This window comes from Phyllostomus hastatus, unplaced genomic scaffold (genome assembly GCF_019186645.2).
Source record: "Phyllostomus hastatus isolate PE091 unplaced genomic scaffold, TTU_PhHast_1.1 phas_contig_5, whole genome shotgun sequence".
NCBI classification, from domain to species: domain Eukaryota; kingdom Metazoa; phylum Chordata; class Mammalia; order Chiroptera; family Phyllostomidae; genus Phyllostomus; species Phyllostomus hastatus.
This window is the reverse complement of record NW_025333897.1, coordinates 1,093,869-1,121,114: the sequence shown is the minus strand read 5'-3', so window position 1 is coordinate 1,121,114 and position 27,246 is coordinate 1,093,869. Positions and strand designations below refer to the sequence as shown.

At 51.1% G+C, this 27,246-nt stretch overlaps 1 protein-coding gene across 3 annotated transcripts in view; it reads right to left on the bottom strand.

Annotated features, from left to right (window-relative positions):
• AKT2 (AKT serine/threonine kinase 2) overlaps positions 1-27,246 on the bottom strand; it is a 48,242-nt gene that overhangs the window by 5,125 nt on the left and 15,871 nt on the right. For 2 of the 3 annotated variants that reach the window (XM_045846701.1, XM_045846703.1), the window contains exons 2-8: positions 24,289-24,418; positions 16,224-16,352; positions 14,504-14,615; positions 3,584-3,737; positions 3,031-3,162; positions 1,541-1,606; positions 471-539 (exon numbers count right to left, since the gene is read on the bottom strand). In XM_045846701.1, the coding sequence (XP_045702657.1) occupies positions 471-539; positions 1,541-1,606; positions 3,031-3,162; positions 3,584-3,737; positions 14,504-14,615; positions 16,224-16,352; positions 24,289-24,334 (708 nt within the window). In that variant the 5' untranslated portion in view covers positions 24,335-24,418. Of the gene's footprint in view, positions 1-470; positions 540-1,540; positions 1,607-3,030; positions 3,163-3,583; positions 3,738-14,503; positions 14,616-16,223; positions 16,353-24,288; positions 24,419-25,153; positions 25,279-27,246 lie in introns of those variants that run through there. The other variant, XM_045846702.1, reaches the window with a different exon arrangement.

The following is a 27,246-nucleotide window of genomic DNA, read 5'->3' as shown; positions in this document are numbered from 1 at the left end:
AACCGAGAAGAGTTCCCGTGAAGGAGACTGATGGCAGGCACCAAGGAGCGTGGGGAGCGTGGGAGGGGGTGGCAGGAAGGGGGAGTGATTGAGGGAGTGACAGCAGGAAGCAGAGGGGCACAAGTCACGAACAAATGACAACAGCTGTGAGACCAAACGGGACTGAAGCCCACAATCACGAGCCAGCGAGTTGTATCTGCGTGACAGAGGCTGAGGGACGCAAAGGGGGGACACTGAGCGGCTGACGGCTCCATGTCAGGAGGACTCGGGGAGAGCAGAGCACTGGCAGCTCTTGACCTGCACATGCCTTCTTTGCAGGCCATCCCACCCCCTCAGAGCCCTCTCCACACCTCACTGGACCTCCGTTCACGCCAGCCCACCACTCACTACCTATGCAACCCTGGGCACCTCATTGCCCCCACACTCGGAACGAGACACCCAGAAAGCCAGGGGGAGACAGTGTGACTCACCTCCCCACCATTGGCGTACTCCATCACAAAGCACAGGCGGTCGTGGGTCTGGAAGGCATACTTCAGCGCCTGTGGGGAAGGAAGAGGCCTGGGCACTGCTGATTCTGCCTGGACGCTCCCCACCCTGGCCTGGCCATGGGAATCTGGCAGCCAGGGTTCAAACCTCAGCTTCACCTTTTGGGTGTGTGAGTGGGCTTGTGGCTCCCCGAGCTGGGAGCGGGTCACTGCACTGAGCACGCCGTCCTCTGCCTGCCACTAAGCTTCCAGGAAGCACAGCCTAAGTTCTGAGCAACCAGAACCATTACGCGCCTCTTCCTCTTCCCACTGTGCAGTCGAATGCATTCAACGCTCGCAGACACATGCGAGGTTTGCTGGCAGGGAGCTGGAGCTGACCCCAAAGACAGCTTGGCCAGCGGTCTGCTGACACGGGAGCAGGTCTCAGCTGCGCCCCAAGGAGCCCCACAGAGGCTTCCTCAGAGCCCTGCGCTGACCCTCTGCTCACAGCAGCTCCACTGCTCTGCCTCCCACAGAGAAGTGCCTTGTAGGATGTCATCTGAACAAGTGCGCTGGCTTATTAACAGAACCCCTGGACAGCAGCTGAGCTGAAGAAACAACCCCTAAGCCGTCTTGAGCCTGGACCATGTATCTGATGGGCACAGCCTGAAGGGGCGTCTGCTCAGTCTGCGCTGACAGACAGCACAATGACACATCTACTTCTAGGGTTACACTGGTAACATAAAAACAGAAAATAATATTCTTGCTTTGACCAACTGCATTAAGTGCCTCAAACTCATAACGACAGCAGCCATGCTCTCCTGGGCCACACTGTAATGTAATTTCATTGGTCAGCTGAGGGGCTGACATGAAGCCACTGTCTATGAAGAAGCTGTCACCCCTGGGGTTTTGGTTCAGGCCACCTGGGGAGCCCAGCAACACCTGGTCCTAGCCATCTGGCCGACAATAAGTCTGTGCTTCACAGTAGCAGGCTGGGCTCGTTCCCTTAGCTTTGGCTGAAGTGGCTGGCCTGGACGACCCCCCACGGTGCACAGGCTGAGGGGAATGCCACTCACGGTGAGGAACGGGTGCCTGGTGTTCTGGAGGACCCGGCTCTCGGTGACCGTGTGGGCGACTTCATCCTGCAAACAGAGGCCAGGGGAGGGGCTAGTGGGTGGCAGGGATGAGATAACTGGTGAAAGGCAATTCCATTCCTAGCAGATGTGCAGAGAGAGAGAACGGCAGGAATGGCACCTGACCACCCACAAACCCTAACAAAATGAAGACCCAAGCAAGGACGTTCAGTGGCTTGCTCTCAAAACCACAAGGTGAAAGGTGATGGGGATTTATGATGACAACATCAGGCTGTCACCTATCAAACCCACGAGCCAACTTTAACATCCCTAAAAGGAAACTAGCAGACATCACGAGCCCCTGAGGTGACACCGCAGGCCGTGGGAATCACCACCCATAAATGTTCTTGTTGGAAGAAGCAGCTAAATCTAGAACCAGATTCCAAGATGTGGAGCAGCAGTTCTGTGTTTGGTCCCCACATGGATGGCATCAGTGTCACCTGGAAACTCGGAGGAAAGCAGATTCTCGGGCCCTTCCCCAGGCCCACCAGAGGCTCCACAGACCCTCCTGCTGATGCCAACATAGGCTGGACTTCGGGACCTGAGCGCACAGCCATCACCCGAGAGGTTCTGACAACCCCGAACCACCTGCAGGCCTGGACACCGGTTCTCTCCCAGGGCAAGCCCGTCCCCCGAGGGCTCAAGGTGATAAGGTCTGAAGACATTTCTGATTGTCACAACTCAGGGGAGAAGCAGGGGAAGGTGACACTGCGCTAGCAGGGAAGGCGGGACCTGCCGCACACCCTGCAGTGCACACAGCACCCCCCACAGCAGACAGCCATCTGGCCCGAGCGTCACCAGTGCTGAGGCCGAGAAGCCCGGCTTCTGACCAATAACACTGGGACTGTTCACTTTGCTGAGAATGATCACAACACCACAATCACAGTCTTTAAAATCTTCACCTGTTAAAGATACCTATCCAAGTATATATGGATAAACTATATGCCGTCTAAAATATGCCTTACAATACTCCAGAAGAAAGGGGGAGAGCAGACCTAACGGAACAAAACTGGCCAAATGTTGATAATTGCTAACGCTGGATGATGGCTACACGGGAGTTCATTATATTTATTTTTCTTTTAAAATTTTTGTGTATGTTAGGAATTTTCTATTTTAAAAACTTTAAATTAAAAAAAAAAGGGACAGAATCCCATTTCTGTCCCAGCCTCCCACTGAGACACCCTGAGCTGAGCCCCCACCCTCAGGTCCTTCCAGGCCCCATCAGGCTCCCTCAGCTCCCTGCCCAGATCCCTTTCAGATCCCTACACTGAGAGCACCCACAGCGGTGCTGGGGATGCATAGGACCAAGCACAGGGCTATGGGTCCGGTGGGAAAACGAGATGGTAGAGGTGGAAGGCAGGTCTAAGTGTCTGGCCCCATGCAGGGCCCCTGCCGCCCCAAGGCTAGCCAAGGGCAGCCTGGGGAGCACCCACCTTGGCGATGATCACCTCCTTCCGCAGGATCTTCATGGCGTAGTAGCGGCCAGTGGCCTTCTCCCGCACCAGGATGACTTTGCCAAAGGTGCCCTTGCCGAGGAGCTTGAGATAGTCAAAGTCATTCATGGTCTGTCAGGGTGGGGGGAGCAGGGCCATCAGCGCAGCTTGGCGCGTGGCCCATGGGAGAACATTTCCACAAAGAAAAAGGAAAATCAAAGGACACTGATGCCAAAGTGCTCTGGTAGGAGCAGGAAGAAAGGCTCCGGGCAGCGACTGCCGGGTCTGCAGTGGCCTTCAGACCAAGGCTCTCCCAGACATGAGGCCCTGGGTGGGCTCCAACGTGGGGGTGGACAGATGCTGCCAACCTCACAGGAGGAGCTGGGCAAAGACGGCCCCGGGACTTCCGCACTGAGATCACCCATGCTGTAGGACAGGCAGGCAGGGCTGGGCACTGCACACTCTCCGTGCAAACCAAGGGTGGCTAGGCCAGCATCGTGGGGGATGGGTGCTCACAGACTGGCAGTGCTGCCCCCACCCCCAGAGCACTTACCACCTTGGCCCGTGCCTTGCTAACCGACACTTCCATCTCCTCAGCTGCCGAAGAGTCACTAGGGGAGCCACACTTGTAGTCCATGGGGTCCTCCCCCAGGCCCCGCTGCTTGAGGCTGTTGGCGACCATCTGGATGGCCTGCATCCACTCCTCCCTGTGTGGGGACAGGTCAGGGGAGCCATGAGACCTGAGCAGGAAGGGCTGAGCCCCACCCCCTCCAAAAACCTTTGGCACTTTGGTAGATCTGCCTGCACTGGGGAGAGCTGACGGGACTAAACTGAAATTTTACAGACCCCTGGGTGGGAGAGGACAAAAGTGGAATAAGGACAGAGACCGCCTATGGCCCAGGAGGGGCCACTTAAAGTCAGGCAGCAATTAAATGATCAAAGCAGGGAGACCACCTTTCTTCTCAGCCCCTTGAAAATCAGTTGCCACCCTGAGCCTTCAATGAGGGGGACACAGGGCTCCTCTGAATTCCTCCAGAACAACAAACTCAAGTGTACAAGTGCACAAGTTTTCTTTCTTTCTTAAAGAAAACCCAGAGTAAAAGGAAGCATTCATTAGCCAAAGTAGCTGAAGATCTTAAAAGTCAAGAGCCGCAGACATGACTGCCCAGAGGGGGCTGTCTGCTGGGAGGTCAGGGGCAGGGGCTCCCAGTGGGGAAGGGGTGTGGAGGAGAAGGTGGCAAGCAGGGAAGCAGGTCCTAGGAAAAGAAGTCTAGTTTAAGAACAATCAACTAGTCTGTCACTTGTGACTTAAAATTCACTGGGGAAGCATTTGCTTCTGATACTTGCAAACTGTTCTGTCTGGAGAGAGAGAAAAATAAGTAAAAGCGCCCAGAAACCAAGAAGGAAAAACCATGAGGCTGGATGATACGAATTGTCCATATCCCCATTTTTGGCCCACCCCACAATGTTTTAGGTGGTCGAACACGGTATCTGTTGAACCCCTTATGGATTTTGCTTATGTCTATAAAACAGCCACACGAACAGTGGAAAAAAAAGAAAACATTTGCTAGGAATTAGAAAATTCAGAGAGTGCAAGCAGGCACCCTCCAAAATCACCGCAGTTTAAATAAGCCCCAATGAGCACAGAATCCTCCAGAATCCACCCCCGCCCCCCAGCCCCAGGCAGCAGGTGTGAACTGTTCTGCACTCTGGAGGCCCCTGCCCAAGGTCACGTAAGGAGCAAGTGGCTGGGCTGAGATTCCAAGGCGGAGCCCGGGACAGGCTTCTGTGCTGCACACCTCGGGCCTCTATTTCCACACACACTGCGCAGCACCACCGCTGACCCCGGACCAATGCATGCGTGAGGAGCACCGACCCCCTGCATAGTTGGAATCCACATATTAACTTTTAACTCCCCCAGAACTTAACCACTAATAACCTATTATTGACCAGAGGCCCTACTGATAACATAATCAATCAAATCCTATTCTGGCTGCTATATGTATTATATACTATATTCTTACCATAAAGTAAACCAGAAAAAAGAAAATGTTATTAAGAAAGTCATAAGGAAGGTAAAGCACATTTACAGTATTTACTGGAAAAAAAACTCCATGTATATGTGGATCCACGCAGCTCCAACCTACATTGCTCAAGGGCCCAGCACACTTCTAAACCCCACCCGTCCCACGACACATGTCCTGATTAAACTGGGCACTGCTTTTTCATAATATTATATAAAACACTGGTGTGTCTTCAGGTGACAGCGCCCTGGACTTGAGGAGACACGGCAGCAGTACAACGCTCATGGGGCGCTGCAAGGTCGAGAGGGCGCATGCTGCAGCTAAGAGAGAGAATGCAGCAGACCGGTTTGCAGACTGGGAATGACCCAAGACATCCTATATGAAGCAGGGACGGGCAGAACAGAGCATGCTGTCACACTATTAGAGTTAGAAACAAAAGGAACTGACGCGCACACACTCACAGAAGCACAAACAACTCTGAAAATGAGGGTCTTGACCCAGGGCCCTGGCGGCCTCCAGGGAGAGGACTGGGACTCGGGCAAAGAACAGTCCAATGCCCCTGTCTTCCAACAACACACACACACAGCACTCACCCCTCCACCTGCATCACAGGTGGGAGTGTACCCAGGCCCAGTGCACAACCCAATAAAGCACACTGAGGCCCGGGGCACACCCAGACAAGGCACACTGAAGTCTGGTGCACCAGAGGGTGCACGCCCAGGCCCGGGTCACACCTATACGGAGTGGCCCTGGCTTCTCTTCTCTCTGACCCAGCACCTCAAGCAGGCATTTCCTAGCGAGTTCTACCCTGTGCCCTCTTTGGAACCAATGACAATATAAATCCCTGTGCCCACAGTAATATGCCTGTATTTCTAAAAATGGGGGTGGGGACACATTTGATTTACTCTGTCAAATCATAACTGTCCTCTTAGAAATTTAAAAATGCTGACACTGGGTATAAAACCATGGATTAAAAAACATCGCCAATCTACTAAGAGATACACTGACACATTACAAAGGAAAATATGTATGTATCTCACACAGAGACTGTCACACCACAAACAGAGAGTTGCAGACTAAGACGCCCAGCGTGCTCTCGTCATCGTGCACCCAGGGGGAATGTGGGCAGCCAGCAGTGGCGGCCTGAATAAGTGAGTGATGGTGCGTCCACACCGCAGGACCTCTGGGTGCAGCTCCAAGGGGCTCCTCTGGAGCAGCCTCTCTGGACGCAGTTTCTGACCACAGGCTCCAGGCCACAGGCTCCAGGACCACACTAGCTGGAGCTCAGGTGGCACCTCTGCCACCCAGGCAAGCTCACTCCTCAGTCCGCCACCCTCTGTGGTGGGCTGGGGACACTGAGACACTGATAATTGGATGTGTGCAAAGCACTGCATCCATAGAAAGTGCTCAACTCGAGGAAGATGTTAACAACACTGGATGGGGCCTCAGCTTATCCTGTCCACCTTGACTAAGGCACCCAGTCGCACAGGGACCTGCAGAGCTGAGCAGGACACAGGAGGCTGGATAGGGCAACCGGGGCTCTCCCAATGCCTGACAAGCTCCCAACCCTATTCCAACTGGACCGAGGTTGCATGCTTGCAGCACTCAGAATTCAGAGAAAAAGCAAGGGCCTCAGTCCAGGATACTCCTTAAGGGTTTGCAACATGGTGTCTGGGGCAGAGGGCAGCTCCCACCCAGAGCTGGGGCAGATGTGCTTTCCACACCCCAAAGGGGAGCCCCCAGGGGGACCAACCACCTTCCCACCAAGAGACACAGCCAGAACAGTAACAACTCCACAGACACCACCTTATTCCATCTCCTTAAGAGCACTGGAAGAGGGCTGAGTGTGTTTCTGATGTGGAAACTGAGGGGCAGTCACCTGTGGAGGCCGCACAGCCAGGCCATGGTGGAGCCCCCTGGCTCCTAGCACCCACCACCAGTCCCTAACGAAAGCTACAGTTTCCTTCCCAGATGAGGCCCAGAGGGAAGAGACAGGGTGTGCTCCTGAGGGCTCAGGGAGAAGGAAACACCGTGCCACAGCCCACGGGCTGAGCGAAGGAAAGCTGCCCCCCAAGAGAGGACCCCGCCACTGAACAGCAACACAAGCCCGTCACTGGCTGGGGTGCTGTGTTTCTCTAACCCATGGTCTGACACCCAAAGCAGCACTTTAAAATTCCTAAGAGGACAGTTTACCTCACGTCAAATGCCCAGATACTTTAGGTGAGGTAACCCCATGAGGCCTCCTGACAACCCTATGAAGTAGGTGGTTATTTCCTTCCTTTGACAAAGGAGGAGACTGAGACAGAGAGGCTGACATGTGCCAGTTACATGGTCTGCAAGCAGAGGACCAGGGACCCAGGTCCCCTATCATACCCAAAGCACTTCTCCCCTCAGAGCAACTTCCAGGAGCCTTCCTGTCCTTCCCCTGGGCTCTGAGGCCAGGAAGGCACATTTGATGGAACCACGCTCCCTCATGCAGCCCCAGGCTGAGCGTGGCACAGGCTTGGGGGCTGGGAGCTGGGGCCCAGAACTCAGCTCTGCTCTGCAAGCCGGCTGTGAGGGGCCCCGGGTGGCCTTGCTTCTCCAGCCTCTATCTGCCTCCCACATACACTGGGCATTGTCCAAGGGCTGAGTGCACAGACTCTGCAGCTGGACGGCCTGGCACGAATCTTAGCTCTGTCTTTCCTGGAGGTAACAATGGACAGGTGATTTAACTTTCCTGTGTTTCAGTTGGCTGCCACATAGAGCAGGGACCAGAGGGCAGTGTACGGGTGAAATGCAACACCAAACATTAAGCACTTAGGGCAGTGCCTGGCATTGAGTGAGTACATCAAGGGGTGGCTGTGAGAATTCGCCCCACCAGCCAGTCAGCAGTACTCCCTGAACGCTGTCTGCATACCCGGCCTGGTTCTGGGCGCTCAGAGGCTACGAGAGGAAACCAGCCCCATGGAGCTCCTAGCCTAATGGAGAAGATAAGTGTGTAAAGTTACCAATGCAGGAACTGGAGCAGGAAGCTCCTTCTCAGAGGGTGGTCTGGAAAGGTCTCTCCAAAGGTGTCATGTAAGCCAGGACCTGACAGATGTCCCTGAAACATGGAGTATCCCAAGCACCCAGAACAGGCACTTGGCACATGGCTGTGAAATGAAATGGAGGGAAGGGGGCAGCCATGCAAAGTGCTGGGAGGGAAGGAACCCGGGTGGGTGAAGAGTGTGGCAAAGGCCCTGAGGAGGAGGGAGCTGGGTGTCTTCAGAAGGCCCAGCAGGTGCATTGGAGCCGAATCCGAGAGAGAGGGGAATGGAGGGGATGAGGGTAGGAGGGAGGACAGGCCCAGACCACAGGGGACTGCATGTCCCACTGTGTGAGGGATTTACATCTTAACGTGAGAAGTTGCTGAAGGGTTTACATAGGGGTGAGGGGATTGAGTTCTGTTTTTAAGTCAGCAGCTGCTGTGTGGGGCACAGACTGGGGGCAGTGAGAGGGAGCATGAGGAGACCACGCAGCTCTCTGGGCAGGCGGGGCTGGTGGCAGAGGAGAGGGAGGAAGAAAAGGTGCCAACACGCAGGATTCCAGGGGGCGCCTGGGCAGTGCTTTCACACTTACTTCTCCCTTTGTTCTGCATGACAGTCAGGGAACTGAGCCCCACTGAGAAAGTGGCATGGCGCTGGTCTGACTCCAGATCCTGGGCCCCAGCCCTCAGGTCCCCTGCTGAGCAGGACTAAACACATCCAAGAGGGAAGGCCAGTACACCAGAGATGGCAGGGCTGTCCTCAGCACAGCTTCAGGAGTAACAAGTGGCTGCTGGTCTGAGGGCAGACGAGGGACTTCTCTCCCTAACCAGGGCCGCCCTAGAGGGGTGCTGACAGCCAGAGGGCACCTGCGCTCCCACTCTGTGCACAGACACCCTCAGATGGCTAAGCTGGTTGGTGCAGAGCCTGGCGGGGAGAACTCAGGTCCTTCAGATCTTTCTTTTCTTCTGCAACTCCCTGTGCCTCCAGCTCACTATCATCACCCCTGACTGGGGAGCTACCTCCCAGAAACATCGTGAGGGTAAAATGAGTTAGTACATGTAAAGATCTTAGAACAGCGTCTAGCCAACAGAGAATTAGTTTTAGTTTTTCTTTTATTCGTTCAACAAACATTTACTAAACACCTACTTATGTTCCCAGTACATATAAACAAAACGTGGCCCAGTCCGGGTCGCTCAGTTGGTTAGAGTGTTGTCCTGATAAGTCAAGGTTGCGGGTTTGATCCTGGTCAGAGCACATACAAGAATCCAAGTAAAACAACAAGTCGATGTCTGTCTGTCTCTCTCAAATCAATAAATGAAACTTTAAAAAAAGAAAGAAAGAAACATCACATCTGGTCGGCAGGCGCTATGAAGAAAAATAAAGCAGAGTAAGGGTAAGAGAAACACCGGGGGAGGACAAAACACCCTGAGAAGGTGACATGAGAGCAGAGACCTCATGAAGTTAAGGAAAGAAAGAACAGTAACATTTGGGAGAAAAAGATGCTAAGCAAAGGGAATAGCAAGGGCAAAGGTCCTAAGGTCGAAAGTGTGTCTGGCATGTTTATGAACGGCAAGGAGATGACTGTGGCTAGAGTGAGGGAACTAATGGTAGGAAATGATTCTGAAGAGGGGGCCAGACCATATGGGACTTCGTAGAACATTGGCACTGACTTTGGAACATGGCACTTACTCCAGGTGGGACTAAAAGCCCCCCAGAGTTCTAGGCAAAGAAATTACATTATAAGATTTACATGAAAAAGATCACACTAGGGGACTTCCGGTTAAGATGGAGGCATAGAAAGATATACCTCGTCTCCCTGCACAACCATAAGAAGGATTACAACTAACCTCAAAACAAAAAAACACCCAGAACTGCCAGAAAACTGAACTGTATGGAAGTCTGACAACCAAGGATTTATAGAAGATGTATTCATCCAGACGGGAAGGAGGGGTGGAGATGATGTACTGTGGCAGTGGGGCAAGACAGTGGGGAGCAGGCGGCCGTGGCCAGTGGAACAGGCACTCTCACATTAGGGATGTCTGGGGAGCGAGCCTAACTCCTGGCTATAAAAACCAGTGGGGGTTGGGGAGGCAGAAGAAACTGCCAGTTTCTCATGAAAGTCCATTTAAAGGGTCTGCAGGGTCCTAGAATGTATACAAACCCACCCACTTTGGGAATCAACACCAGGGCAACAGTAGAGGGGCGCCACCGCATAGGTGACTGGAAGTAGGGTGAGTGCTGCCAAGCAGCGGCACTGCCCCATCTCTGAGCCCTCCACTCACACAGAGCCACAAAGCGGTAAAGCAGGCTGCCCCTGCCCTGATGATTACCTGAGGTTCTACCCCATACAACGTTGTAACAAGGGCCAAGACAAGGAGTCGAAGCAGCTCTACCTAACACACAGAAGCAAACACAGGAAGGCTGCCAAACTGAGGAGACAAAGAAATATGGCTCAAAATGAAAGAACAAAACCCCAGTAAAAGAACTATGAGAAACGGAGATAGCCAACCTATCAGATGCAGACTTTAAGACATTGGTGAGAAGGATACTCAGAGAACTCAATGAGCACCACAAAAGCCTAAGGGAAGAAATGAAGGCTACCCTAAGTGAAATAAAGAAAAACCCACGGGGAATCAACAGTGAAGGGAAGGAAGCCAGGGTTCAAATCAATGAATTGGAACATAAGGAAGAAATAAACATTTAACCAGGACAGAATGAAGAAATAAGAATTCAAAAAAAAATGAGGAGAGAATAAGAAGACTCTGGGCATTTCCAAACACACCAACAACCGAATCATAGGGATGCCAGAAGAAGAGAAAGAGCAAAAAACTGAAACGTTATTTGAAAAGACAATGGAGGAAAATTTCCCTAATCTGGTGAAGGAAACAGACATACAAGTCCAGGAAGCACAGAGCCCCAAACAAACTAGACTCAATAGGGCCACACCAAGACACATCATAATTGAATTGCCAAAGGTTAAAGATAAAGAGAGAATCTTAACAGCAACAAGAGAAAAGCAGAGAGTAACTGACAAAGGAGTTTCCATAAGACTGTCAGCTGATTTCTCAAGAGAGACTTTGAAGGCAAGAAAGGATTGTCAAGAAGTATTCCAAGTTATGAAAGGCAAGGACCTACAACCTAGACTACACACTCCAGCAAAGCTATCATAAGTGCTTCCCAGATAAGGTCAAGTTAAAGAGTTCATCATCACCAAGCCCTTATTATATGAAATTTTAAAGGGACTTATTTAAGAAAAAGAAGATTAAAACAATGAACATTAAAATGACAACAAACTCACAACTATCAACTGAACCTAAAAGACAAAAACAAAAACAAACTAAGCAAACAACCAGAACAAGAACAGAACCATAGGTATGAAGATCATCTGAAGGGTTATCAGCTGGGAGATGGAGGGGAGGAATGTGGGAAAAGGTGTAGGGAATAAGAAGCACAAATGGTAGGTGCAGAATATCCAGGGGGAGGTTAAGAACAGTACAGGAAATAGAGAAGCCGAAGAACTTATATGCATGACCCCTGGACATGAACTAAATGTGGGGGGAAGGGGGATGCTGGAGGGAAGGTGGGTACCGGGCAGACAGGGACAAAGGGGGAATAATTGGGACAACTGTAACAGCATAACCAATAAAACATACTTAAAGAAAAAAAATCACACTAATGTAATACACTATTAACTATACCTGCCAAGACCAGCAATCTGCAAACTTCTATCTCCAAACAGTAAAATATTTTAGGTTTTGCCAGCCACATGGTCTCTTATCACAACTACTCAACTCTGCCCCAGTAGGAAAAAAGCAGCCATGGGCATGGTCGTGGTCCAATAAAACTTTATTTACAAAACAGGAGGCTGGGCTATAGTTTGCCAACCCTGATCCAGACTAATTCCTGGTTTACAGGAAATACAGGCACAGAAGACCAAAGTAAAAAGACCCAAAAGGCAGTAATATGACACGTAGATAGTGTGGAACATTCTACAAGACAACTAGCCTGGCTAATCCCCCGCCCCCCGCCAAAAAAAATCAGTGTCACAGGGTGGAAGCCAGGGGAGGGGGGCGGGAAGACAAAGGGCTGGTGTAGACTGAAATAGGCCAAACAGACAACATATACCTTAAATAAATGCTAATTTGTACAACACCATTTTGAGAACAACTGGGGAAATTCAAGAATGGCACAGCTATGGGGAGGCTATCCCCAAATATACTTTATAAAGAATGACCTCAACCATGATAATGGTACCATGAATCTACAGGAGAAAGTCCTTATTCTTAGGGGACGCCAGTGCCTGACCAGGGGACCCCAGTCTTCAGAAAGGGACTCCTCCCCACGCTGAAGGGCATGGCATCTTGCTACGGTGGAAATCAGAGGGGGTCTCTTGCTTAAGAAACACTTTGCCGGCTCTCCACACAGGTCCTTTTCCAGGCTCGCACACTGTGTGCCAGCTACTGCTGAGTCAAGGGCTTCCTGTTTGTCATCTCCCTGAACCTTTCAGAAACCCTGTGACAAACCCCAACTGATTCACTGCCTGCCAAGCCCCGTAGGGATCTCCATCTGGAGTCCAGGCCCTGGCTGGGCTCACCAGCTTCAAGGCTCTCCACCTCTCCCCTTCCAAGACCTCTGGGCCTTGATTCTTTGGTGACGCAAAACACACTATGGTCCCTGGAACACCAAGCTGTCTCACCTGCAGGCCTCTACACGTGCTGGTCCCTCTTTCCTATCTCTGTCACCTACTCCTTCCGACCTGTACTTCAAAACTCAGCCCAACACCCAGATCCTATGCACCTAATGGTCCCAATTGGCTTTTAGTGGCATGACACCTCAGCTGGCCCGAGATGGTAATTCTGTTCCCCTTGTTGGGGTGAGTATATTTTCAACCTCGGGATGCTATGCAACAACAATTATACCACAGATTGTGGCAACTCGTCTTGTGATGTTGTTTTGTGTATGCTCTAGAAATGCACTGTCCAAGAGGGTAGCTACTAGCCACGTGTAGCTATTTAAATTTAAATTAATTAAATAAAAAAATTCCACCCCCTAGTTACACTAACCACACTTCAAATGCTCAACAGGCAGTCTCTTGGGCACTACAAGTACAGAACACTTCTATCATGGCAGAACATTTTCTTGGATGGCACTGTTTTGGGGTTCCCCAAAGGGTCAGTTGAATTCTCATCCCACAGAAAAACTAAAAGACTATTTTTCAAAGAAAAGGGACAAAGTGAGGAAAAATATTTGCCACTCATTACAAAGTGCTAAGCTTCCTAATATATAAAGAGCTTTCAGAAATAAATAAGAAAAGGACTACCCAACAGAAAAATAGGCAAAGGACACGAACAGACGACCAGAAGAGAAATTCGCATGGCCCTCGAGCACATGAGAGTAACTCAAACTCACCCACAGAGGAAAGGCCAGCGAAAACTGCCCTGGCATGCTACTTCCCACCAATCGGACTGGTAAAAACCCAAACGTCTGCAAACACGAAGCTGTGTGGACACGCTTCGGCATGGCCTGACAGACACACTTGTCACCATTGTGAATACACATTCCCTGTGACCCAGCAGGCCTCCACCCAACACCTCTTCTTATAGACGCACCTGCACACACGCTGACAAGACAGGCGCAGGTACTGCACGCACTGTGGCACTGCTCGGAACGAGCCAAGGCTGCAAACAACCCCAGTCACCATCCCTAAAGAACTGCTCTACAAACCTGGGAACACACATGCAGCTGTGTACCGCAAAAATGCGGCAGCAGCAGCAGCTTACTATGACAGAAGCAGATAGATTCTCCATGATGAGTTAAGTAAAAAAGCAAGCTCAGAACAGTCTGTGTGCAGCACTACCTTTAGTGTAAGAAGGAAAACAAGGGGAGTAGGGTGTGCAAGGCTCTTTCCAACTGAGCCTATCCCCGCTGGATGAAGCTCTTGGAAGACACAGAAGAGTAGTTAACTTGGGGCTGGGGGTGGGGCAGAAGGAGGAGGGAAGCTTTCACCAGACACCTTCCTTATACTGTTTGATTTCTGAACTAGGAAAACCTGTATCATCTCTTCTGACTATTACACTGATCTTTTTAACATCAAATCTCTGGATGGCCTCCCTCAGTCACTGGAGACGCTCATTAACACTGCAGCCTCCTCACCCTCCACAGACCTCCAGATAACCAGAGGCCCTGACGTGGCTCCAAGCTCCGTCTCGTCAACAAGCTCTGCCTGTGATTCCGGTGCTCCTTCTAGTATTCAGACTACGGGCGGTCTGCAGGCTGAGAACCCCTGCTCCTCCCAGCTCCAGCTGGGGAGACCCCCACACCAGAAGGGCTGGGACAGAAAACTGCTAAGTCGGGGCCCAGGGTAACTTGTCCACCTACACCACGTCCCCTCACTAGGCCTGGCCACCCTCAAAGGGCAGCCACACAGAGGCTCAGACTCGCCTCTCATCTGGAGAGTCCACATGGAAGGTCCTCTCGATGACTGTGGTCCACTGCAGGCAGCGTATGACAAACGTGTTGGGCCGTGGTCTCTCGGTCTTCATCAGCTGGCATTCTATAGGCAGAGAAAAGAAGAGGAACAGGAGGGTAAGGGGACAGCCCTACTGACCTGGAGACCATAGTCCCCAAGCCACCGCCTGTGTGTTGGCCCCATGCCAGATGGCACTGGGGACACTTGAGTGGCATACTGCAGATAGCCCTGGACTTGCCCCAATGGGGCTCAAGATCCGGTGCATGTGTGTAGATGGGGGAGAAACCACTAGACAATGATGGCTCAGTGGTCAGGACTGTGATAGGGGGAACCAGGGGCAGGAACATCTCCACACTGAACCCTGAAGGAAGAGGGAGTATGGCCAGTCAGACAGAAGGGTGTGTCGTACACAGAGCCCAGAGGTGCCAAAGGGCCCAGCACTCCAGGAAATGGCAAATTCTGCTCCAGGCATAAGGAGTGGGGAAGTGAGAGAGGCTGCAGAGGTGGGCAGGGGCCTGCCTGCAGGGCTCAGGGGCACAGTGAGGAATGTGGATTTTGTCCTGAGGGCAGAAGGGAGCTGTGGAAGGCTTAAATAGAGAAAGCATATAGGCAGATTGAGACAGATCCCTCTGGCTGCTGTGCAGAGGATGAGAGATTGGGCACTGGGAGCACCGGGGGCTACACCAGACTGGGGCCACAGGGATGGAAAGGCAGGCAGACAGGCCAGAAGGGAAGCACAGAGAGGCACCTAGGAAGAGGCTGAGGCCTGTAGCCTGAGAACTAGGGGGCAGTAGGGAGCTCCCCAAAATGGAGACAGGGAGTAGGAGGTTGGGGGACAAAAGGAGAAACTAGATGGCCAGTTTGGACATGGTGAGCATGAGGGACCTAGAGGACACCCAGGGAGAAATGTGGAGGAAGCTGCTCAAGATAGGCTGGCAGTTCAGGCAAGAAGCCAGGACTGGGAACAACCATGTCAGAGTCACACAGTGAAAGCAACCAGGACAGGCTTTGAGCAGGACAGAGAGGGGATCAGGGCTGGGTTCCAGAGAAAGAGGGTAGGGGTGAGACTGGGCAAGAAGCTGGAACAGGGAGCTAGGTAGGAGAGAATGGTGGTCTGGGCTAAGAAGTGGTGGTGGGATGGAGGTGGGACACTGAGGATTGGTGACCAATCAGGTCAGCATGGAAGGAGGAAGCAGGGGGCAGAGGGTTGGCAGCAAAACTGTAGTTCTGCAAGATCCAGGCAAGGGCTCTAGGTCTGCCAAGCTCTCACGGCCAGGGTCCAGCTGGAGGGCAACACTCAGATACCATGGAGGAGATGGAGGATGTGAGGTTAGCCCTGCAGTCAGCTGAGCGGGAGGCCACGGCTGCCTCTAGTTTAGAGGGACAGAGAAGCAGGCTGTTGACAGAGCACAGAGGAACCTGACACCAGCTGGAACCCCAGGGCCTGGCCGGCAGCAGCAGGACCACAGAGGCAGCACTGCCTGGGGCTGGGCTCTGGGAAATGCCTGGCTTCTCCCTGCTCCCCACTTTACCTCACCCAGCTGATGGGCAGGTGGAGCAGGGGAGGGTAGGAAACAGGGAAAATGGGCCCTGGCCAGGCCTACAGCCCAAGAATAGCCATTGTGCCCCCACGGCCCGCCAGTCATTCTCTGAATACCCAGACTCGGGCCCACCCACCCACCCCAAAAGTACCTGCAACAGAGAAGTTGTTCAGGGGGGGCAGGGTCTGGTCAGGTGCCTCAGGACGCTCCTTATAGCCAATGAAGGAGCCATCACTCTTCAGCAGGAAGTACCGGGGCCTCCAGGTCTTGATGTATTCACCTGAACCAAGGCAGAGGGAGAGAGAGAGGTCAGGGCAGACAGCCCCGTGTAATGGCCCCTCACACAGGGCACCTGGGTGAGTAGGAGAGTGCCTCTCCAAGAGAAACCCTCGAGGCAGCCCCTGTTGACAAAGGCTGGCGCCAGGCTGGGCCCAGTGATTCAGAGGTCATGCGTGGCAGGAAGGCGCCTGCTGCAGTGTCCCAGGGCACCAGCTGCCTCAGCGTGTGGCCAGCAGCAAGCCATCCTTGCCAGCACGTGGCCCAGTCCCAAGAGAGAGGCCCAGGCTTCCAAACACACATGCCCTGTGGCCCTGTAAGGCCAAATCCCTGGGGCTGGTATTCACCAGTGCAGCCGTGCAGGTGGATCAAGTGTCAAAACACTGTGCCAGCCGGGTAGAAATGCTGCTGCGCCCTCCAAGAGTCCCTTGACCCCTCTATTTGTTCTAACTATGAATATCCAAGCGTCCTGTGCACACATGCACACAACACACACATTTACGAGCACCCACTCCTCATAGGGCTGCTGAAGAAAATGAGATGAGTTACAAAATACTGAAGGAAATTAAGAGGTACAGACTTCCAGGTGCAAAACGAGTAAGTCATGGGGATGTGCGGTGTAGCACAGGAAACGCAGTAGGTAGCACTGCAGACACTTTGTGAGGTGACAGATGGTTAACTAAACTTATCATGGGGATCATCCCATAATGCATATAAATATCAAATCACATGTGTACCTGAAACTAACAGGATATTCTTTGTCAATTAGATATCAATAGAATAAAAATTTTAGAAGAAATAAAATGCTATTTAAGTTCTCAAAAAATAAGGAGATTTTATTAAATAAGTTTTATTAAAATAAAACTTATCACTTATACATATCTCTAGCAATATTATTCATAATAGTAAGAAGTAAAAACAACCCAGAAGTCCATCAGCTAGTGGACGGATAAATAAGACATGGCACACCACACAATATGATGCTATTTGATGACAGAAAGTAAGGTATGGATTCACACTACAACATGAATGAACCGTAACTTACAGCAAGTCAAAGAACCACAGGTTAAATGACCCCATTTCTGTGAAATGTCCATACTGGACAAACCTGTAGACACGAGCGGCAGGGCATGACACCACCTCATAAGGGGCATCCGGATAAGAGGAGCGCAGACAAGAGAGCAGGCAGGAGAATGGGAGTGAAATGTGTTCAAATTGATTGTGCTGATGATATAAAACTCAACACTAAAACCCACTGAACTGTACACCTTAAATGGCTGAATTCTATTGTATGAAAATTATATCTCAAACTGTTAAAAAATGTAAATCACAACCGCAAAGTACCCAGGTTGCGGCCCAGCACACCACAGGCACTCCCTAAATGCTCTCTCCCGTCAGCTCACCATGCAGAGTGGGCCAAAGCCTGCGTGCGCCCAGCACATGGGAAGGGACAGCAGGTGGGCTCTGAGCTGCATTTGCTGTGTGGCCACTAGCAAAGTCCCCTCACTCCTCGGAGTCTTTGTTTCCTCTTATGGGGCTATCCAATAATTGATATTGATGATGATTAGATAGCACTATAGCAGTACTTTGTGTCACATACTGTCCTAAGTATCTTACAGATTTTAACTTAGAAATTCTTTCCAATGTAGATACTAAATGATCCCATATATATTAAGTCAACAACTAGCAAAACCCCAAATTCAACAACAGATTAAAAGGATTATACACCATGACCAAGTGGGTTTTATCCCAGGAATGCAAGGGTGGTTCAGTATGTGAAAATCATTCAACATAATACACGTAACTAGAATGAAGGAAAAAAGACACACAATCATTTTGATGGAGGCAGAAATAGCATGCGACAAGAGTGGTAAAAGTGGACAATTTAGTCAGAGAAAAAGATAAAGGCATCCAACATGAAAGAATAATCTTTATTTGCAGATAACATGATTCTATATATAGAAAGTCACAAAGAATCCACAAAATAATTGCTAGAGTTAATATAACAAATTCAGCCAAAGGACAGGCTAACTAGTTGTGTTTCTTTACAACAGCAGTGAACAATCCAAAAAGCAAATTAAGAAAAGAATTCTGCTTACAACAGCATAAGTAGGTGAAAGATTTATACAATAAAAACTACAAAACATTGCTGAAACAAATTAAAGACCTAAATAATACAAAAACATCCTGTGTTCACAGACTGGAAGACTGGATATTTTTAAGATGACAATACTACCCAAAGTGATCTATAGATTCAACACACCCCCTATCAAAATTCCAACAGCTTTTTTTTTTTCCAGAAATGGAAAAACCAATCCTCAAATATATGTGGAATTCAAATTCACTCAGCAAGGGGTCCCAAACAGCCAAAGCAATATTGAAAAAGAAGAACAGAGGAAAACAACTCACACTTCCTGATTTCACTACAAAGCTACAGTAACTGAATCAGTGTGGTATAAGGATTGACGTATGGAGCAAGGGAATAGAACTGTCGAAACAAACAAACAAACCATGATCAACTGATTTTCAACAGAAGTGCTAAGACCATCGAATGGGGAAAGACTGGTCCCTTTAACAAATGGTGCTGGGATAACTGGATATCCACACGCAAGCAAACAAACAAACAAAACAGAGTTGGACCCCACCTCACACCATATACCACATACAAAAATTAACTCAAAAGGATCTACTTACATAAAAGAGCTAACACGATAAAACTCTCAGAGAATACCCAGGGGTAAATCTTCTTGGATTTGTCAATGGATTCTTAGATATGACACACAAAAATATAAGCAACAGAATGAAGTAGACTCATTTAAATTAAAAACTTTTAGTCCTGGCCAGTGTGGCTCAGGTGGTTGGAGCATTGTCCCACAAGCCAAAAGGTTGTTGGTTCAATCCCTAGTCAGGGTTTGAAACCTAGGTTGAAGGTTTGATCCCCAGGTGGGGGTTGTACAGGAGGCAACTGATCAATGTTTCTCTCTCCCCCCCCTTCCAATCTCTCTAAAAGCAATGAAAAATTGTCCTCGAGTGAGGATAATAAATAACTTTTGTGCAAAGAAAAGTATCAAAAAAAAAAAAATAGCCCTAACTGGTGTGGCTCAGTAGATTGAGCACTAGCCCACGAACTGAAAGGTCATGGATTCAATTCCCAGTCAAGGCACACACCTGGCTTGCAGGCCAGGTCCCCAGTTTGGGGGCATGTGAGAGGCAACCCATTGATGTATCTCACAAAGGGGCAATAAGCACATGAAAAGATGCTCACCATCATTAGTCATTAGGGAAATGCAAATCAGAATCATGGGATACCACTTCACACACACTAGGATGGCTGCAATTTAAAAAAAAAGAAAGAAAAAGAACATTGTTGGTGAGGATGTGGAGAAATTGAAACCTTCGTGTATTACTGGTGGAAATGTAAAATGGTGCAGCCCTATAGAAAAGTTTGGCACTTCCTCTAAAAGTTAAATATAGAATACACTATAGATTATAAATATAGAATATATGACCCAGCCCTGACTGGCATGGCTCAGTGGGTTGAGCGTCATCCCACAAAGCAAAAGGTTGCTGGTTTGATTCCCAGTTGGGGCACATGCCTGGGTTGTGGGCCTGGTTCCTGGCTGGGCATGGGCAGGAGGTAACCAATCAACGCTTCTCTTCCTCTCTTTCTCCCTACCTTCTGCTCTCTCTAAATAAATGAAAACATCTTTAATAAAAACAACATATCTAACATGACCCAATTTATATAATCTATATAAAATACAGACTATAAATACAGAATATGTGACCCATCAATTCCACTCCTAGGGAAGTACCCAAAAGAACTGAAAACAAGTACCAAATACTTGTACATAAATGTTCACTGCAGCACTACTCACAATAGCCAAAAGATAGAAATAACTCAAATGCTCATCAACAGACATAAGGATAAACAAAATGTGGTATATTCATACAATGGAATGTTATTTAAATATGAAAAGGAACGAGGCACCGATCCACGCTATAACATGGATGAACCTCAAAAACATTACGCTGAATGAAAGAAGCCAGACACAAAAGGCACATATCGTACGACCCATTTATAGGAACTGTCCAGAAGTAGTAAACCCGTCAAGACAGAAAACAAACTGGTGGCTGCCAGGGGAGAAAGGAGTGGGGAATGGGGACTGACTGCTTAATGAGCACAGGGTTTTCTCCTAGGGTGATGAAAATGTTTTGGAACTAGAAAGAGGTGGTGGTTACACAACATTCTGAATGTACTAAAGGCCACTGAATTGTACACTTTAAAATGGTTAATTTTGTGTTGTATAAATTTCACCTCAATTTCAAAAAGCAAAACCAGAAAAACTCAGCTATGCTACTGGAAGTTAGGAGAGTTATTGCTTGGGAGGAATGGGGGGCTTTTGGGGACTATCTTGTTCTACTTCTTGATCTGCACACTAGTTTTGGGGTGCGCTTGTAATCCAAGTACTTACCTGTGGTGTTTTATGCATCAGTAACAAGCTAAGAAAACAAAAGAAACCTGGGAGGAAAGGAAAAACCTCCTCGCAACAATCTCATTTTCAGATGAGGAAACTGAGGCACAGAAAGGTTCCATTACTTGTCCAAGACTCACAATTGTTGACTGGGAGAGCTCAGAGGGAGCGTGGTTTGCTCTGTCCACACTCTTGACTACCACGCAGTCTGCCTCTAAACTGGCAGACGGGACCAGGCCTGGCGGGGCCTGGCGGAGGCTGTGCCAGAAGGGGACCAGCACATAGCATGAGGCACTCCGACAGTGGTGCTCTCTCTCTGCCCACTCTCTGAACAGACCTTGCCAGGTGAGAGGCGGCACATGGGCCAGGCCTGGGAAGCACTGGTTCAGGAGTCAGAGGATGCAGCACCACCTCCTCTCTGCTGGAACTGTCCAGCAAGTCAGCCTCCGAGACTCCATGTCCTGGTCTGGAAGATGCTTGCCTCATAGGGCGGCTATGAAAATGCAACAAAAGCCCTGGTCAGGTAGCTCAGTTGGTTGGAGCACCGTCCCATACACCAAAAGGTTGTAGGTTTGACCCTTAGTCAGGACACATGCCTAGGTTCGATCCCTGGTTGGGGAGCATACAGGAGACAATTGCTCAATGTTTCTCTCTCACAGCAATGTTTTCTTTCTCTCTTTCTCTCTCTCTCCCCGTCCCTCTCTTCCTCTCTCTCTCGAATCAATAAATATATCCTTGGGTGATGATTAAAAAAAAAAAAAGAAAATGCATCAAAATTGGGCTTGCCTATAGCATAGCCCATGCCTGGCACAGAGCCGGCACAAAGAAACTGGGACTGCTATCATTGTAGCCACCATGAGTGAGCAGAGTGGGACAGTGCAGGTGCCAAAACAGCTGCAGTCAGTAGGGCCCACCTTGCCTGGCCCACCTCTGCCAGCTGCTGCTCAGAGCAACAGGCACTGGGAGGCCCAGGAGTGACACAACGTGTGTGTGGATGGTGCAAACCCAGGCAGGTGCCATCTCTATAGCTCATCTGGCCCGCCTATAGCACAAATGAAGACACTGAAGGCCTGAGAGGGGCCGAGACCCAGGCACTGCTATCAGCAGCCCTGGACCAGAGACAAACCCCAATGCCCGCCAGAGTTCTCCAGCCACCTCCAGGACTCCCACACCCCAGCCAGAAGAGCCATGGGCCTTGGGGAACTCAAGAGCCCGAGACACTGCCTACCAAACCCCCATCTTGCACCACCACCACACACAATCCCAACCATTTGTTCAACAATCAGTTACTGGGCGTCTACAGCATGACTTTTCTAGGCACTGGGGTGCCTGCAGCAAACAAGCCAGGTCAAATCCCTGCCCTGAAGGAGCGGACAACAGAGGCCTGGCTTGTTAACCCGTTCTACGAATAGAAAAACAAGGCTCAGAGAGGTGACGCTTGCTCACGGTCACACCAAGAGGAAGTGGCAGAGCCAGGATTAGAACCTTGACATCTGCCAAGGTTCAGAATGCTCCATCAACAGCCCCAAACACAGGGCCCAATCTGGAGGGGTAGAATGACGTGTCTTGAATGACACTCCTTTCTTTAAGGGCAACAGGGACAGGTCTCACTGCTCAGTCTGATGGAGGAAGCCTGGCCCTGGGGAACTGCCTCTGTCCCTCATCACTGCTCTGTGCCTGTGGGCTGGGAGAGGACAGACTGGTCCTTCCCTGTTCCCAAAGGACCAGCCCCATAAGCATCCCTGCCCTCTCCAAACATGCCCATCACTCCCCTCTCCAGACTCACAGGCTGGCTGTCCCCTTCACCCTCATGCTCTTGCCCCAGTTAGACGTGGGGCTCACTCTCTTGCCTCCTTTAGATCTTTATTTTTATGGTCCCCTCTCGGTGAGGCCCTCCCTGACCACATTTACGACAGCACCCCTGCCAACCTCCTGCCCTTCCTTCTCACATTGCTTGGTTTTTCTCCACGACACCTACTGCCACCAGACACACATGCTTATTCCTGTGCCATCCGCCCTCCCCATTGAAAGTAAACATCAACATGAAGATAGGGGTGCCTGTTTGGTTCACTGCTATGTCCCCAGTGCCTAGGTCAGTGCCTGGAATACAAAGGATGCTCAATAAATGTTGGCTGAGCCCCGACCAGGTAGCTCAGTTGGTTAGAGCATTGTCTTACTATGCCAAGGTTACAGGTTTGAGCCTCAGTCAGGGAACATACGAGAGTCAGCCAATGAATGCATAAATGTGTAAAATAACGAATCGATGTTTCTCTCTCTCTCCCCTCCTTCCTCTAAAAATCAATTAAAAAAAAAAAGAATCCACTCTAAAATAAATGTTTGCTGAACAAATGAAAGTACACAGGAGCAGCTATCAGCAGCCTGACACCGCCCTCCCTGAGAAGGTCCACGGAAGCTGGGACGGGCTGCCTCCTACCCCCTTGGCCCGAATGAGCCAACCGGCAGCACATGCTCTTCCCGGCAGCACTGAGCAACACAGCTGGTGAAGGGTCTGGGGACAGGTGGCCGGGGTCTAGGGATCCTTTCTCTTCACTCTCTTCCCTATAAATGACTTCACTTCTCTGGCCTGGCTGCCCTCTAGCACAACCAGATCAGGTCGCACCATGGCCCACAACCTCCCCAGCTTCCAATCACCTGAGGAGCTCACGCCCGGGGCCCTTTCCATCCCTGCTCCATCGTGTGACCTCCTCCCACCCGCCCTCACGCACTCTGGGCTCCAGCCGCTCTCCCACCTTCATCCTTGCTGTCACCTTAACCAGCTCTGTGTACGGCTCACTCCCTTACCTGCTCCGGGCCTCTGCTCACTGTCGCCTCCTCAGAGCTACTTCCCTGGCCACCCCTTCTCCACCCAGCCCCTTCACCCTCAAAGTTCCTATTCTTCACAACAGACTTATCACCACCTACCAGGCACATCTGCTTATCTGTTTATTGATTGTCCCCACTTCCGAATGGAATGTACACTTCCTGAGGGCATCACTGTCCTCAGAACCAGGGACACCCTGGCACACCACACACACTCAACGAGCATTTGCTGAATGAATGCTGAATATCGCCTCAGCCTGTTATTTCAATTAAATGACTTCTCTTTCTCTGTACCTTAGTTTCTTTACCTATGAAATAGGGCTATGAATGAAATCACTACTTCAGAAGCAGAACTTGAGGCCTGGTCTGTGGGTTCATGCAGGGTGCTCAGGTAGGCCTGGAGACTCGGCCAGCCCCTAGTGGGGCCCCAGCTCCCCTGCCCAGACTACTGCTGAAGGGGTCCCTGAAATGTGATCCTAAGGAGCTACTGGCCTGGGGCAGGCAGAGGGGCTGGGATCCTGGCCCTGGGAGACTGTGAAGGCCCTACATCTCTGCTTCTCACAACATCAGCTGCCAGGAGGAAGGGTGTGGCAGTGGGGATGGGGTGCAATCCCACAGGCCTAAGCAGTATGAGCAGCCCCTTACCACGCTTGTGAAGCCAGCCTTCTTTGATGACAGACACCTCGTTCATGGTGGCAGCGTGACACGCTGTCACCTAGCTTGGGACACCTCAGGGCAGCAGGACATGCAGGAGACACGGTGAACAGAACACAATCTGCAAGACAAGAGGGGAGCTCATCAGAGTTGGAAGGGGATTTAGTCCCAGCCCCTTACCTCGGGAAAGCCAAGCTCTGAGGCTCCTGTGGCTGCTTGGTCTGCTCTGCGCACAGTGGAGTCAGGGTCGAGTGGGAGAGCCCTGCTCCCAGGGCCCAGTGTGGGGGTAAGATGCAGCTACATCCCCAGGGACCCCAATGTGGGGTGGGGGGAAGAACACAACTCTGCCCTCAGAGCCCTACTCTACAGGGAGCAGAGCTCCCAGGCCTACATGAGGGCCTGACCCTGTGCTCGACACCCATGACACCCATGCTAAACAGGGCCAGCCCACCCACCCACCCTCACTCCAGGCTGGAAAGGGGGCAAGGGAGCCACAGCCCCACCTCCAACATCACTCCCATGCCCAACACTGAAGTAACCTGAGATGAATCAGACAGCCCTGGGCACCTGAGGGGGTGCTCAGGGCCACCAGCATCTGCCTGCCACCCCCAACACACACAGACACACACACTCTCTCTCTCTCTCTCTCTCTCTCTCTCTCTCTCTCTCTCTCACTCACTCATTCTCTCCTTTCCACATCAGCAAACCAACAACCTTCCACCTTTAGCAAACCATTCCCCTGCGACACACCACCCCATGTCACTCCCTCAGCCTCAGGTCCCTCCTTGCCCCCACCAAATGACCAAGAAAAGACATGTTGCAGGCGCTCCAGATCTTGAACAGGAAAGCAACCTACGGTGTAGACACACACTTGTCTGGTACCCAGGAGCCAGTCCTGGGGTCTCGATCAAGGCCCTGGTCCCTTCCCCGAGACCTCTGCTTCTGTCCTCAGGGACCAGCAGCTGATAGACTGACAGACGCCGAGGCTGCTGCTCCTGTCTCAGGTTCCCGGGCGGGCGGGTGGAGGGGAGAAGGGCGGGAGGCAGCCACCAGCTGGGCCCCTACCTGGAGCCTGGACAGAAGCCACGGAGCCCAAGGCGCCTTTTGCCTTTCCTGGCCTGGGGTTATTTGCGGACAGCAGGTCAGGAGCTACTGTGGCTCCCTGAGAAGTGGCAGCTGGCTGTAGGGACACCCTGGGCATCAGCTTTCTCTCGTGCCCCAGGGGAGCTGGTGGGCTGGACACACTACTGCCTGGCATGTGACTGTGGCAGGCTGCTGGCCAGGCACAGGGAAGGAGGTAAGTGGGAGGAAGCGGGGGAAAGACAAGATGAACAGTGACAGAGAAGTAAACAGCGGATAAGAAATCACATTCTGAACTCCAAGCTGCAAAGGCAGGGCCAGAAGCAGCAACGGGGTTCCCCTCCCCAGCAGGCATGACAGGCACCCCAAAGGACTCACACCATAAGCCCAATAGCCGGGACTGCCAGACACTCAATCCTGAATATCCCACCAGTCTGTGCTGCAACTGCTAATGTGCCCAGTCTCTCCGGAGATCCGGCCCTCCCCAAGCCTGGCTCAGGTCCAGGGCTGGCTTCTCCCGGGAGAGTCCTGCCCCACCTCCTTCCTGGACTCCTCCCCTCCAATCTGTCCCCCATTCAGCAGCTATGGGGACCCTCGAACCTAACCCTGTTCTTCCCCTATTCAAAACCCTTCCATGGCTTCCCACTGGCCTTGGCAAAGAAGCAAGCTCCAAGGCTTGGGATTCAAGGCCCCTCAGGACTTGGCCTCTGCTGGCCTGTACTCCACTGCCTCCCACCCCTGCTGACCAGAGTGGTTCCCACTGCTCATCCACCCAGCTTCCTGACTCTCTTTCCCACCTAACCCCACCTCCTCTCCCCTCCCCTCCATTCCCCTACCACCACAGCCTTCTCCCTGGGTCCCCAGCCTCTGCACTCAACCCCTACACTCCATCTAAATCTAGCCCTGTCCCTCCCTGCGAGCCAAGGAGCACCTGGAAAGCCCTCAGTAAAGGCTAACGACTATGACAATGATTATACCTGGTACTACTCCCCCCATTTCTCTTTCCCCCACCCTCACCCTGCCCGCTTCTATCACGTAGGCCCTTACTTTTGTGAGTTCTTCCTCCTTCTTGAGGTCTCAGCTGAACCAATTTCTCCTCCAGAGAGCTTTCCTGACCTCAGAGGCCTCACTGGGTGCTCTTGGTGCACTCCTCAAACAATTCTCCCCATACCTACAAATGCTCACACAGTGGACCAGCACACCCGGGTATCTGCTGAGTACACAATGAATTGTCCAAGTCTCCCCAGCAGAGCCCCAGGCCAGGAGCAGACACAGCCTCACAAACACTCCCAAAGTCTAATCATGCCCCCAGTTTTTTGTTTTGCTTTGTTTTTTGTTTTTGTTTTTTTTTTTTTAGTGTGCCCTAAGCTCCAGATACTATCCTGGGTGCCAGAGACACAGCATCACTAAGACACAGCCCCTGCCTTCATGAAGCTCACATTCCAGTGGGAGCAGCAGGCACGGTACCAATAAACACACAGCAATGGCACATGGTGAAGAGGCACTGAGAAAAATAAAGCTAGGGGAAAGGATGGCAGGGAATGGAGCTGTTAGCCACATGCTATGCGGTACTGTGAACAGGGCATGAGTCCCGACGTGCAGGGAAAAGAATTTCAGGTAGGGGAACAGCAAGTGCAAAACCTCTGATGCAGGAAGGGGCTTGGTAAGCATGGGAAACCACCACATGGCTACAGAGTCAGAAGCCAGGAGAGGTGGGTGGCAAAACATTTATGGTCTGGCAGCTGTGGTAAGGACTTAGGGAATTTCTCCCCAACACAGGGGCTGACACTGCACTTCCCCAGGTTAGGAGCTCAGTTTGGAATAGTTCCCAAAGGGCCGGGATGGACCCGGAGTCCAAAGAAAGGGCGG